The sequence below is a fragment of the Macrotis lagotis genome, chromosome 1, assembly GCF_037893015.1.
Source record: "Macrotis lagotis isolate mMagLag1 chromosome 1, bilby.v1.9.chrom.fasta, whole genome shotgun sequence".
Classification (NCBI taxonomy): domain Eukaryota; kingdom Metazoa; phylum Chordata; class Mammalia; order Peramelemorphia; family Peramelidae; genus Macrotis; species Macrotis lagotis.
In genome coordinates, this window is record NC_133658.1 from 444,329,239 (window position 1) to 444,344,864 (window position 15,626).

The window sequence follows — 15,626 nt, forward strand, 5'->3', positions numbered from 1 at the left end:
TAGAAGTTCAAGAAAAAAAAGCATTCAGAGTGTAAATTCTGTTCCCTGAAAATACACAAGAACTTTAGCATTTTATTTCTATTTTAACCAAATTGGAGTTTACCAAGTGAATTTCTGATATTTTATTGTCCCTGGAACTATGATGAAGTTCATAATGGTACTCTACAAATAGCAATTCGCAAACTATTCTATTATCTGTGCTAGTGTACTAGTATATCATTTGCTGCTTAGTTGTTTTTACATTGTGTACAACTCTTTAATGATCCCATTTGGGGTTTTCTTGGTAAAGATACTGAAGTAGATTGACATTTTCTTCTCTAGTTTATTTTAGAAAGGAGGAACCTAGGCAAATAGAGTTAAGTGATTTTCCCAGGGTCCCACAACAATTAAAAGTCTGAGACTCAGTTTGAACTCATAAAGTTGAGTCTTCCAGATTCCAAGCTGGGTGCCCTATCAGCCCTTGATATATCAAATCTTCTCCTTAAGCATATATAAATCATTTAATATTAAGGAATTATAATGAATTTATTTTTAAAAAAAACCAATGCCTAAAGCTCATTATCTTATGGAAAGTTAATTTTGAAAATTCTTTTTTCCACTAATTTTACTACTTCTACCATAACAGTGATACCATAAAGAGAATATTAAATCTCAACTTAATTTTCAAACAGTTTATCTCTGAGGTTCAATTTCCTCATTTGCAAAATGAGGATAATACTTTTAATACAGGATTGTTAGGGGAAATCAATATATGAAGAGTTTTGTAGCCATAATGTATTTTAATAGGATTATTTAATTTAAAGGCAGAAAGACTTTGGAAGATATAATGCCCAACATCTTAATTTTACCAATAAAGAAACTGAGGCTTAGAGGATAATATTAATTGCTCAAGTTGTCAAAGGCAATAGTAACTGACAAGGAAAAAATCTAAATCCAGGCCCTCTAACTCCAATGACAGTTTCTTTTTCATTAATCCATAAGATAAAAATATCACAATTCCAGTAAGAGTTATTATCTCATTCATTCTTATTAATGCCCCCCAACTGTCAGGTACATTTATCAGAAAAAGAAAATATATAAAAAAGGTATTGTTAAAATTTCTTAAACTGAAATCCCTAGGAAAAGAAATGTTGTCAACTGGAAAGAAAATGTGGTTGTTTTGAAACATACACTGAAATTTTAAAATAAGTTTAAAAAAATTAGATTTTTTTTAAAATTTCATAGCTAATTTTGCTGGTATTCAACTATTTATTGATCTGAAGTCAAATTGAAAATTGGAAATATTAGTCAAAGAGCTGAAATGACTTATTTTTAAATGCAACAAGAAGAAAAGTACACCTGGGCTAAGAACTAGATGTAATTGTTATAGTTTAATTTAAGCACATCCATAGTCATACACATATTACTCTTAACCTAGTTATTCATTCCTTTACTTGTTTGTCCATTCGAAAGCTTTTAGTTTATTAAAAAATCTAGACTTGACAGAGGTATAAAACAAAAAAAAATGTTACAAATTAAAACAAGTCAACCAATCAGGTAACATCTCTTAAATAACTTCTATATGCCAATCACTGTGCTAAAACTTGAGATATAAATGCAAAGACAATACACATGCACATACACACACACACACACATACAGACACACAAATATGTATATGAATGAGGAAAGAACTTGAGATTTCACTAGTATAGCTGACATCTGTAGTTGAGGAAACCATTTTTTATCAAAGCAAGTTAGTTCCTTCTTTGAAATTTTTAATATTATAAAGTTTCCATGGGCAAGAAGATGTTAAGTGAATTATCTAGGGTCATATATATCCAGTATTTATCAGAGGAAAGATTTGGACACAGGTCTTCTTGGTTCCAAGGCAATCTTTCTATTTATTATACTATGCTTGCTCAGATATAAACATACACAAACACACTTATAAAATTGTATAAACCCTGTATACAAACACACATACACACATGCACGTAGCATGAATATGTATACATGCATGACAGTAATGTACTATAAATGAATACACAACAATATATACATATAAAGAGAAGAAATACAAGTTAGTTGAATACAAGATGAGGAGGGAGAATTCTATCAATAAATTAAAATTATTTATTAAGCACCGAGTTTGTGCTAGGTACTATGTTAGGATATAAGGATACAAATTCAAAGAATGGAAACTACTTTATATTAGGAATTTACATTCTAATTGGAGAAATACGAAGTATATATAAAAAATAGTTTCAAGACAAACCTAAAGAGAATAAATACATAAAGCAGTTAAATACTGCTTAGTAGTTGAGGAGGGAAGAAGGTTTAATGCACAAGACAATGCTTGCGTTTCATCTTAAAAAGAATAACAAGGGTGGCTGAGTGTGGGTAGGGAAGTAAGAATGAGAATGGAAAGGTAAATTGAACTTAGGTTCTATACGTTTTGAAAAGTTAGAGAGATGTCATAGAAGGTTAGGAAGTCACTATTTCTTGAGTAGGAAAGTTATACGTTAAAGACCTATGCTTCACAAAAATTACCTTGGAAACAGATTGAAGGTTAGTTTGAACTGGGAAATAACTTAAGTCAGAAGGTTTTTACAATAATCTAGTTTAGAAGTGATAAGGACTCTAAATTAACTAGTAGCAATCTTAGTAGAGAAAAGGAGGTAAATGATTATTGTATAAGAGGAGTAAGATTGAGTGAGAATATTGAGATAATGAGAATCTGAAAATGGGAATCTGGAAAGAGATGAGACTTGAGAGGATCATAAAGGTTCAATGTAAACAATAGTTCCAGAGTTGTTCCTTGAAGTTCAAGGACACAGAAAGTGAGACAAGTATGCTATTGAATGACTAGTAAAAAGTATACAGATAGAATAGAGTATAAAGAATGAAGAAAAGGAAAATATGGCTAGACTGCAAAAGAGTAGTAGGAGGGTTAGAATGATAGATTGGGTCCAGATTGTGAAAGGCTTTAAAAGCTAAAAGAATCATTTATAAGAAAGTGACAAGGTCATAGCTGCAATTAAGGATGATGGATACATTGACTTTTTTCACCGAAGGCCTCTAAAATAACTGAGGTGAGATCTGATAAATGCCAGATGGTAAATAGTGGTAGTGTTATAAATACAGAGCAAGAGTCAGATATAAAAGATATTGTGGAGGTAAAAATAAGATCTGGAATGAATAAGGAATAACACTGAAATTACATGTGTGAGGAAAGACGAATGGGGATATCTTCAATAGAAATAGAGAAGTGAGTTTGGAGAAAAGATAGTTTTTGCTTTAGACAATGTTCAGTTTCAGATATTTCTAGGACATCCAATTTGAAATGCTCAATAAGTATTTGGTGATATGATAATGAATCTCAAGTTAAAGACAGGCTAGATATTGAGATCTAGAAATGACTGACACAGAAATGATCCATAAAACGACAGGATTAAATGAGGTCACTAAGATAAAAGTATAGGAGACCTAGGACAAAGGCTTGGAAAACATTCACAGTAACAGAGTATGACCTAGATGATGAACCTGCAAAGGAGATGAAGGAGCTCTTAAGGCAAGTGAAAAGATAAACATCAAAGGGTGTTGTCATGAAAATGCAGAAATAAGAGCATCCAGGGAGACAATGGTCAAGAAGGATAAAGTCTAAAAAAAAGTCATTAAATTTGGCAATTAAGAGGTCCCACTGGCAATTTTGGAGAGAATGGTTTTAGGCCATTGATGAGGCTGATAGATTTTAAAGGACTGAGTAGTGAGAACAGAGAAAAGAAAAGCATAAACAGCTTTTTGAAGAAGCTTGGCTGAGAAAATGAGAGATATGCAATGATAACAAGTATAATTATTGGTACAGGGAAAGGTTTTCAGGAAAGAACCAGTCATTAGGGAGACATTAGAATTTAAAGAGAGTAAGCACAAGAATTGGAGAAGACTAGGACAGAAATCTGCCAAGGATAGGACAAGATGGAATCAAGAATTATCCTTGGCAGAAAAGGACCACCTCATTATCAGAGAATAGACAAAAAACAAGTTAGTCAGGAATGGTGTCAGAGAGTTCTGAGAGGGAAAAAAAGAGCCAAATAATTTCAGAGGCAAAAAAGAGGTAAATAGCCTTAATTTAGGATCAGTAAAGTAAGAAGTTGACGTCCTCAATTGAGAGAGTAGAGGATAGGATGGGAATGGTCTCTGTGGAGAGTGAATTGAGAGTTCTATACTAAAATAATCTAGCACCTCCAGGAAATAAGATTCCCTTTATTATGAAGCACTACAGAATAAATTTATTTTAATGGCTTTTCATGAGAAATTTTTCTGAAAAGATTTTTTAAATAACCTAATTTTAATATGTGTTAAATAACTTTTCTTGGAGAAAACTTAAAATTATAAAATCAACAAAATCTGACAAAATATATATGCTTACTGAGAAAACAGATTTCCCCCCAAACATATGACATTTACTTATCAATGATGAGTAAAAGAGTTTTGCTATATTCAGAATGAAGTGCTATATTATGTTCTTCACAAATATTATTCTCATTTAATCTCCCTGGAAAACATGCTAATGTCTGAGGCTGGACTGAAGCTCAGATTCCCTGATTTTAGTTCCCTTTAGTATTCTATCCATTGCACCACCCAGCTGCCTAAGTTGAGGATGGAGAACATGAATTTACAATGTACCTAGTCAGCATAGTTGCTTGATGTTCTCCAATTCCATTCAGCAGCATATGGATAAAACAGAATAGGTGGATGCTGGGAGCAATCCAAGTCTGGAGTCTGACAAGGCATGAGTATACAAGAGGGAAAGAGACTTGAAAGTCAAAGACACTATGAAATTTAATTTGATCAATTTGCTGGTCCAGATGATGTAGATCATGTCTGCATGAAGCCAGAGGAGGAGTGCCTCAGAAAGTACAAAAGGGTTAGTAATAAATTTTAATCATTAAATGAGGTCTTTAATAGTCTAAAATTAAGAAGTATGAAAAATAGAGATAAAGGAAAACTGCTAGCAATTTGTTGATTTAAATTTCAACTGAATTTTTTTTGTACATTATATTGCTAATCCAAGACAATACCATAAACTACTCCTTATATAAACATATCTTTTTTTCCCTTTTCCTACATTCTATTTTTTTAAATTCCTGTTTATCCTTTTCATTTCCAAATACTAGGTACTTCAGGCAGTATAGCATGACAGTCTTAATTTCATGGCATGGGTTTAGGCCCTATATTATATGTGTTTTGAGAAGCAGGGAGGTAAAGTGGATATATTTCTTGTTTGATTTGTACTCAGGAAGAACTAAATCTCACTTTGGGCACTTAATAGTTGTATGACTGAGCAATTCACTCTATATGGATCAAGAGCAATTAAGAAGCAGCAATTGATTGTAATATTATATATTTTATGAAATATAATTCATAGAAATAAAATTTATATAGGGTTATACTATATGAAAATCTTCAACCCAATCAAGAAAACAAGAAAGTTGATTATTTGAAAAATCCCTGAAGAATTAGAATTTAAAATGCTACAAGAATCCATAAACTAATAACCAAATTAATCTCTTAATTTAGTAAAGAGTCATATATAGATTAAAGATTAATAGTAAATTAAGCATTCACAATGACTTAAATTTATAATGCAGGATGGCTCATTATGGAACATTTCAAACTATGATGAGTCAATTCTTAAAATGGAGTGTTCAAAATAAATTAAGAATTGTTAATTAGTAACTATCTGACTGACCTTGCAGGACCAGAGGGTTCATCTCTTGCTGAACTTAACACAGTTTTGATTATGAGTTCCTAAAATAAAAGAAAAAATGGTAAGTGCTTGCTATAATAAAATGAAATATTTTATTGCTAATGAGTATTCATATACATCATAGTCACACACATATACTCATACAAACACATTGAAAGGAGATTGTATAACACAAGAGATATATAGAGATATATACATAAGAGTATATATATTCATGAAAACCGTCTTTTAAAAGAAAAGCAATATAAGTATGGCATAATGAAGAGAATTTGTCTTAGAATCGAGAAAGCCTTGGGTTCAAGTCTCACCTTTGTAACATTTAATATATGACTCCAAGTTAATCAATTTTCACATTGATATAATGTTTTTATCCAGAGAGCTCATTATACCAATGAAATCAAAGGTGCCATTCTTATAATTACCTTTCTCTAAAAAATGTTCTACTTAGGGTCTATTGAACTCCATGTTATAAATAAATATTCAACATTTATAATGCATTCATACATTGAGAGAGTGAGGTAGTATGGCACAATGGCCAGTGAACCAGTCAGAAAGAACTGGTTTCAAAACCCACCTCTAACTGATAACTGGATTTTAGACTCTTGTAAAAAGTCGGTTAACTTTTTAATGTCCTGTCTACTTTTGAAAATTATATAAGTACAAATAAGTACAAATGATGATCTGCATAGGCAGAGGAGTTTCTTCAATGGAAGTACATTCTTATGTTTATTCTACATGATTAATATTTTTCTATCTTTGAGTTTATGAAATTAAAACAATAAAAATTATGATTTGTAATGTTTGCTCATTTCCAATGTTTAAGTGCTCACACAGAAAATTTAACAATAAGTTTTTGTAAGTTTTTGGTTTGAGGTGGCTCCAGCACACCATTGAATCTAGGACAAACACACACAGATATATTACACGCACACATGTAAACATATATATACACAAATACACATTGCTCTGCCCAACAACTTCTTGTTCTTTGGTCCTTTCAATGTTAATTCTATGAAAAATCTCAATTATCTGTCTTCTCTGCTCCTACTGCCTAGCTTCTGATATGTGTTGCCTCACAACTGTATGTGTTCTCTTTTGTAAATTGTCAGTTTGGAACCTTTGACTACTAGAGCAATTGAGTTTTGCATTCTCCTCACATAGCTTATTTTAAAGATTTTGATGATTTTTTAAAAAATTTAATATTTCCCAAATGAACTCTGTTGCATTAAAACAATATTATCTCTTACCTCCATAGTTTAGAGAAAAATTTTATTTTCTGACATCTTTTTATGTACTTTTTAAGGTTTATGTAAATCATATACCTGGGACTGCTAAATAATTTAAGGTATGGGTTAGTCTAAATTTTTTTGTTTCTATAAAAATAACAGTGCTGATAATTACATTAAAAATAATTAACCAGGGGGGTAGAGCCAAGATAGCAACAGGAGAAGAGCTTCTTCTAGGTGTTCTCTACATAATATTTCAAAAAATCTTAAAATTATAACTCTAACTAAATTGACAAGAGACAGAACCCACAGAAAGGTCCAGTGAGACAATTCTCCAGACCAAGGTAACCTGAAAAATAATGGAAAGGCTCTGCTCTGTGGGGTTAGAGGTGCGGCCCACCAGAGTGAAGAAACTTCAGCCTCTTAGAGGTAGCCCCAGGTCACCTGGAAGCCGCAACTCAAGGCAGCAGGGGCAGTTTCCTGACCTACACCCCAGGGAGCACAGAGCACAACTTGGAGAATCGGGGGGACCTCTGTCAGAGCAAACCCAGGAAGCCCAGGAACCTCAGGCCCTCAGGGCAATTGCAAAAGTCAGCATGGTCAGCTCAGCAGTGGCCCCAAGGCAGCCCAGATTCAGGAAATGGAAGCAGAAGCAGGCATGGAGCCAGTAAGCAGGAGAAGAGCTAGTAAGCAGGAACTCCCAGGCAACTGAGCCTTGAGTGCTCAACCCACCAAAGGTAGGGGAGTAGAGAGAGACTTCCAAGATCTGTCCTCTGTACCTGGAACAGGTCTCTGGGGCTCTGACCACAGTCTAGGCCCCCACCCCAGCTAAGTCCCATGGCAGAGGGGTGAGCTTGTGGTCATTCACAGACCAGGAGGGAAGTCAGAGCTTCACACATGCTGAGATCCTTGTGGGGGGGGGGGGAGGCTGTCCCAATAATACTCAAAAGCTCAGGAAGCACCCCAAAACCAGGCACAGGTTGGGGAAATGAGTAAAAAGAGAAAAAAAGAGGCACACCATTGAGAAAAACATTGTCTATGATCCCAAGAAGGATCAAAATACTCAATCAGAAGATGAGGACGTACAAGCTCCTGCATCTAAAGACTGCAAGAAAAACTGAAATTGGGCTCAGGCTATGACAGAGCTCAAAAAAGATTTTGAAAATCAAGTAAGGGAGATAGAAGAAAAATTGGGAAAAGAAATGAGAGAGACTCAGGAAAAACATGAAAAAAGAAGTCACCAGGAGATCCAAAAATGCTGAAGAAAATAACATGTTGAAAACCAGCATAGGTCAAATGGATAAAAACAGTTCAAGATGTTATCTAGGAGAAGAATGCTTTAAAAAGCAGAATTAGCCAGATGGAAAAAAAGAGATCAGAAAGCTCTCTGAAGAAAACAAATTCTTCAGATCTAAAATGAAGTTAAAAGAAGGTGATGACTTTATGAGAAGTCAAGACAAAATATTTCAAAACGAATAGAATGAAAAATGAGAATAAAATGTGAAACATCTCATTGAAAAAACAACTGAGATGGAAAACAGATTCAGGAAAGATAATATATATATACATATATATGTATATATGTATATATACATACATATATATATATATATATATATATATATATTTATTTTAGGTTTTTGCAAGGCAAACAGGGTTACGTGGCTTGCCCAAAGGCACACAGCTAGGTAATTATTAAGTGTCTGAGAGGATTTGAACCCAGGTACTCCTGACTCCAGGGCCAGTGCTTTATCCACTGTGCCACCTAGCCACCCCCAGGAAAGATAATTTAAAAATTATTGGGATACCTGAAAGTCATGATCAGGAAAAGAGCCTTGATCTCATTTTAAAAGAATTCCTACAGGAAAACTGCCCTGATAGCCTAGAAGCAGAGGGTAAAATAGAAATTGAGAGAATGTACTGATCTACTGAAGAGATAAAAAAAAAAAACCCAGGAATATTAAAACCAAGTTCCAGAACTTCTAAGTCAAAGATAAAATATTACAAGCAGCCAGAAGAACACAATTCAAATATCATGGAGCTGCAGTCAGCATCACACAGGACTTAGAAGCAACTATTTTAAGGGCTCGTAGGGCTTGGAACATAATATTCCAGAAGGCAAAAGAGCTCTAAATGCAACCGAGAATCAACTACCCAGCAAAACTGAAGAACCTCTTCTGGGGAAAATATGAACTTTCAACAAACCAGCAGAATTTCAATTGTTCCTATTGAAACAAGCAGAGCTGAAAAAGTCTGACCTTCAAATACAGGACTCAGGTGAAACATAGAGAGCAAAGGAGAAGATTCAAATATGAGGGACTTAATGATGATGATGAACTGCATGTATTCCCGCAAAGCAAAATGATACTGATAATATATAAAACTTCTCATTTAATAGAGCAGGTAGAAGGAGCTTTTATAGATGAAGCACAGGAGAGAACTGAATCTGAAGATATAATACATTATAAAAATGGAGTCAATGGCTAAAAGGGAAATGTAATGGGAGTAAGAGAAAGGAGAGGTGGAATAGGCTAAGATATTTCATATAATAAGTTTTTTAACTGTAACGAGCTACTGCAATGATATAGAAGGGGGAAGGCAAGGGGGAATGAGGGAACCTTTGCTCTCAAAAGAGGTGGCTCAGAGAGGCAACAGTATATATATATATACTCAATGGGGTATAGATATCTAGAGTAAAAAGGAGAGAAGGGGGACCGGGGAAAGGGGGGGGATGTGAATGATGGAGGAGAGGGTGGATTGTGGGGGAGAGTGGTCAGATATAACACATTTCCTTTTTTACTTCTTGCAAGGGGCTGGGATGGGGTGGCCTGTCCAGGACTACAAGGCCGGGTGGTTGCTGGGCCTTAGGGGTGGTATGTGGGCTTGGGACCTCTTGGCCCCAGGGCTGGTGATCAGTCCGCTGTGCCACTCAACTCCCTAAAGAACATTTTAGAAGAGGGATAGAGTGAAGAGAGAAAATATAGTATATGGTAATGGGGAGGTATGAATGGAGGGGAGTTGTGATCAGCAACTGCAACGGTAGGAAAATATGGAAGTAGCTTTTGCTATGGACTTATTGTAAAGAATGTGATCCACCTAAGACAGAGCTGGTGGTGTTGGAACACAGACTGAAGCACATTTTTTTCTCTTTCCTTTACTTTATTTTTCATGAAGGTCTATATTTTTGGGGGGAGGTGTAACATGTTTACTCTTAAAAAAGAATATTTTAGTAACATATAAAAAAATCATTTGCACAAAAATAAAAATAAATAAAAAAGAAAAAAATGAACCTATTTCCAAGATCTTGTTTTTGATAATTAATACTGAAGCTTTATAAATGTTTTTTGGACAAATAATATTTTTGGCCAATTCTATTGATCTATTTCACAGTTTTTTGCCTAGTAACAGAAAATTATGATCATAGCAAAATATTTTATTGCCACTGCAAGTAAACCTTTAATAACATTCCTGCCTAGTACTAATAGACCTAAGTGCTAATAAATCCAGTTATTTACCCAAATAATTGGCATATGAGTGTGAAATTTCAATGAAAACTATCCCTTGAAATTTTATTAGAAATTTCACTAAATATATAATTTTGGGGAATTCTTAATTTTTTACATTATTGATTCCACAAATTATTTCTTGTCTCACTGCCATATGACTTTAATTCTAAGAGGCATTAAAAATTAAGTATCACAGAGAACAAAATAGATTTGTGGCAAACATGAGATTGCAGGTATGAGTACATTTATTCAAGAAATTTGGATAGAGGAATGAAGGGTTGGTTCAATATTAGGAAATCCTTTAGTACAATCAAATATATCAACAACAAACCTATCAGAAATTAGAGGATCATATCAATAGATGCTGAAAAAGCTTTTGACAAAATACAGCACCTATTCCTACTAAAAACACTAGAGAGTGTAGGAATAGATGGACGGTTCCTTAGAATAATTCGCTGTATCTATCTGAAACCATCAAGAAGCATTATATTCAATGGGGAGAGGCTAGAGGCATTCCCAATAAGATCAGGGGTGAAACAAGGGTGCCCATTATCACCACTATTATTCAATATTGTATTAGAAATGTTAACTTCAGCAATAAGAGAAGAAAAAGAAATTGAAGGAATTAGAATTGGGAAGGAAGAGACAAAACTCTCACTCTTTGCAGATTACATGATGGCATACTTAGAGAATCCCAAGAAATCATCCAAAAAAAATACTGGAAACAATTAGCAATTTTAGCAAAGTTGCAGGATATAAAACAATCCCTCATAAATCCCCAACTTTTCTATATATGACTAGCAAGATACAGCAGGAAGAACTAGAAAGAGAAATCCCATTCAAAGCAACCTCAGACAATATAAAATACCTGGGAGTGTATTTGCCAAAGCAGATTCAGAAACTTTTTGAAAACAATTATAAACACTTCTCACACAAATTAAATCAGATGTAAATACCTGGGAAAATATCAACTGCTCATGGATAAGTAGAGCTAATATAATAAAAATGACAATTCTACCAAAACTAAACTACCTGTTTAGTGCCCTACCAATCAAAATTTCAAAAAATTATTTGAGTTAGAAAAAGTTATAAGTAAATTCATATGGAGAAATAAAAAGTCAAGAATTTCCACAGAATTAATGAAAAAAAAAAGTGCAGAAGAAGGGGGCCTAGCCCTACCTAATCTAAAATTATATTATAAAGCATCAGTCATCAAAACTGTGGTGGACCAGTGGAATAGACTAGGTGCAATAGCAGGAAACAATTATAGTAATCTGCTGTTTGATAAACCCAAAGAGTGCAGCTATTGGGATAAAAACTCTCTCTGATAAAAACTGCTGGGAAAATTGGTAGTATAGAAGAAACTTAGATTAGACCAACACCTCACACCCTATTCCAAGATAAGATCCAAATGGACAGGATTTAGACATAAAAAACAATACTATAAGCAAATTAGAAGATCAAAGACTAGTTTACCTTTCAGATCTATGGAAAGGGGAACAGTTTATGACTAAGGAAGAGATGGAGATCATCACTAAAAACAAACTAGATGATTTCGATTACATTAAATTAAAAAGCTTTTGCACAGATAAAATCACTATAACCAAGATCAAAAGAAATATAGTAAACTGGGAAACAATCTTTACAACTAATGTTTCTAACAAAGGACTCATTCCTAAAATATACAGAATACTGAGTCATATTTAAAAAAAAAAGCCAGTCCCCAGCTGACAAATGGTCAAAGGATATGCAAAGGAAATTTACAGATGAGATTAAAGAGATCCATAGTCATATGGAAAATTGCTCTAAATCATTACTTATTACAGAAATGCAAATTAAAGCTTCTCTTGAGGTACCACCTCACACCTCTCAGACTAGCCAATATGACCAGAAAGGATAAAGATCATTGTTGGAAGGGTTGTGGGAAATCTGGGACATTATTACATTGTTAGTGGAGCTGTGAACTCATCTAACCTTTCTAGAGAGAAATTTGGAATTATGCCCAAAGGGCAACAAAAATGTGCATACCCTTTGATCCAGCAATACCACTACTGGGTCTATACCCTGAAGAGAGATGATGAAAAAGGTTAAAACCATCACTTGTACAAAAATATTCATAGTAGCCCTGTTTGTGGTGGCAAGGATTGGAAATCAAGTAAATGTCCTTCATTTGGGGAATGGCTTAGCAAACTGTGATATATGTATGTCATGGAACACTATTGTATAAAATATAATTTTTATTATATTAAATTAAAAAGATTTTCTACAAAGAAAACCAGGAGGTTAAGGGAATTTAGGGAAACCTGGAAGGATTTGCATGAACTCATGCTGAGTGAGATGAGCAAAACCAGAAAAACACTGTACACCCTAACAGCAACATGGAGGCGATGATTAACTTTGATGGACACACTCATTTCATCAGTGCAACAATCAGGGACCATTTGGGGCTGTCTGCAATGGAGAATATCATCTGTATGCAGATAAAGAACTGTGGAGTTTGAACAAAGTTCAAGGACTATTCCCTTTAATTTAGAAAAAAAACCCTGCTATCTTATCATCTGATCTTATCTCTTACACTTTATGTTTCTTCCTTAAGGGTATGATTTCTCTCTCATCACACTCAATTTGGATCAATTACAACATGGAAAAGATCTAAAGACTGACAAATTGCTTTCAGGGCTGGTGGAGGAGGGAAGTAAGATGGGGGAAAGGTTGTAAAACTCAAAATAAATTAAATCTTTAATTAAAAAAAAGAAATTTGGATAGAAAGAAGTAATTGGTTAGTTTTGTGGCAAGGATGAGGGATGTAATGTAACTAGAATGTGAGAAGATGTTGAAGAAAAAAAGTCCTCTAATTTTTTTAGTGATTTTATAATGAATAGATAGATGTTAATTAAAATGTTTTAATGCATCTACTGATATATTTTCTTTATATACTGTATTCTCTCTTAATTCCCCTATGCAAATCCTTCCTGAGAATAATGATATTCATATTGCTACATTCTAGCAGTTATTCTATATGGTATTTGTTATTTGTTGATTTATGTTTAAGTGTAATGTTTTTTAAAAGTCAACAACATATCTGCTTTTATAAAAGGATTGCCCATATATGTAATAAATTGTTTATTCTACAAGTTTTAGTCTTATTTCAATGTGGCATAAATGTGGAGGTAACCCTATATTCTTATGGAACAAAAAGTTCTGGACAGATTCTACCACATGATAAATTGTTTGAGAACGATTCAGTCAACAGATTATATGTCTGCCTTCAAAGGACCAACCATTCTAGGTGTGGAGAATTTTAAGACTGACCACTTCAAGACAACAAATTTTTTTCCCGTTTACTATATGCCAGACATTATGAGTTGAGATATCAGGGCAGGGAAACAGTGATGAAAAATAAATAATTGCTAGCCTAGGCCTTCCTCAAAATGGAGGTTCCAGGAGGAATACACAAATGGGAGAAGGGACCACAGGAACAGAGAGAAAAGGCAAGGTAGAGTATGGGGGAAAAATGCAGAATGGAGCATATTTGGTCAGAATCCTTTCTCAAAATGGGAGAATCTGGAAAGAACTCAAGAATGAAAGAAGGATACATAATTTAGACATAAAGAATGATACAATAAGCAAATTAAGAGAGGATAGAATATTTTACCTATCAGATCTATGGAAACTGAAAAAATAACAGAACCAAACAAAATAGAACATTAAATGTAAAATATAATTTTTATTATATTAAATTAAAAAGATTTTCCACAAACAAAACCAGTGCAACCAAAAATTAGAAGGAAAGCAAAGAGGGGCAGAGCCAAGATGGCTACGTGAAGGCAGCATTTCCCAAGAACTCGGACCCCCCCCAACCCTAAAAAAAACAAAGGATGGCTCTAGCCAAAATTTAGCGGAGCAGAACCCACAGAAAGACTGAGTGATACATTTTCCCAGTCGAAGATAGCTTAGAATTTCCACGGGAAAGGTGTGCTTTGCCAGGACCAGGGGTTGGAAAAAAAGCTGCAGAGTAGCCCAGCCCAGTCCAGCCCAGAAATCACTGGCAACAGCTTGAAGGGGTGGGGAGAGAACTCTGCTGCACCTGGGTGAGTGTGGAGTGAGGAACACCAGCCACAGAACCTGCAACGAGAATTGGGAGAAAGAAGCCTTCACCCCCAGAGACGGTAAGGGAAGTCTGCAGAGAATTTCTCTGCTCTTCCTGGGGCACGACCCTGCTGTTTGCCTACACTCACATATTGCAGTTTGGGCTTCTATACTAAGATAGCTGTATCCCTCCTTATAGCCCCAGGGCAGAGGGCAGTGCTGTGGTCAACTACATATCCAAGTACAGGCTAGAGAGTATAAGACCTTGAAGGAATAAAGGTCCCAGTGAGGTATCCGCCCACAAAAAACAACCTCAAAGTCTTGGAAGTGTTGTAAATTAGTCTTGGGCTGAGGAAATGAGTAAACAATGGAAAAAGAAGAATGGAGTCATATGGCAGTCTCATTGGAAGATCAAAACACATACTCAGATGATGACAAAATCGAAGCTTCCGTATCCAAAACCTCCAAGAGAAATAGAAAATGGGCTCAGACTATGGATGAGCTCAAAAAAGACTTTGAAAAGCAATTAAAGGGAGGTGGATGAAAAATTGGGAGGAGAAATGAGAGCGATGCAGAAAAATCATGAAAAACAAATCAAAAAAGCTTGGTGAAAGATATACAAAAAAACCCTGAAGAAAATAGTATGTTAAAAACCAGCTTAGACCTAATGGAAAAAGCAAAACAGAAGGTGAATGAGAAGAATGCCTTAAAAAGCAGAACTGGCCAGCTGGAAAAGAATGGAACTAAAGGAAGCTGATAACTTTGCAAGAAATCAGGAAGAAGTAAAACTCTTCCAAAAAAAAAAGCCAAAAATTAGAAGAAAATGTGAAATATCTCACTGGAAAAACTATCGACCTTGAAAACAGATCCAGAAGAAATAATTGAAAAATTAATGGATTATCTGAAAGCAACAACCAGGAGAAGAGCCTAGACTTCATTTTTCAAGAAATAACACAGCAAAATTGCCCTGAGATCCCAGAAGCGGAGGGTAAAATAGAAATCAAGAGAATTCACCAGTCACCCCCTGAAAGGGATCCCAAAAGAAAAACTTCC

General features: G+C 34.6%; 1 protein-coding gene across 6 annotated transcripts in view; it reads right to left on the reverse strand.

The window, feature by feature from the left end:
- RALGAPA1 (Ral GTPase activating protein catalytic subunit alpha 1) overlaps positions 1–15,626 on the reverse strand; it is a 331,780-nt gene that overhangs the window by 122,689 nt on the left and 193,465 nt on the right. For all 6 annotated transcript variants that reach the window (XM_074213382.1, XM_074213380.1, XM_074213383.1 and 3 more), the window contains one exon: positions 5,735–5,793. In XM_074213382.1, the coding sequence (XP_074069483.1) occupies positions 5,735–5,793 (59 nt within the window). The remainder of the gene's footprint in view (positions 1–5,734; positions 5,794–15,626) is intronic.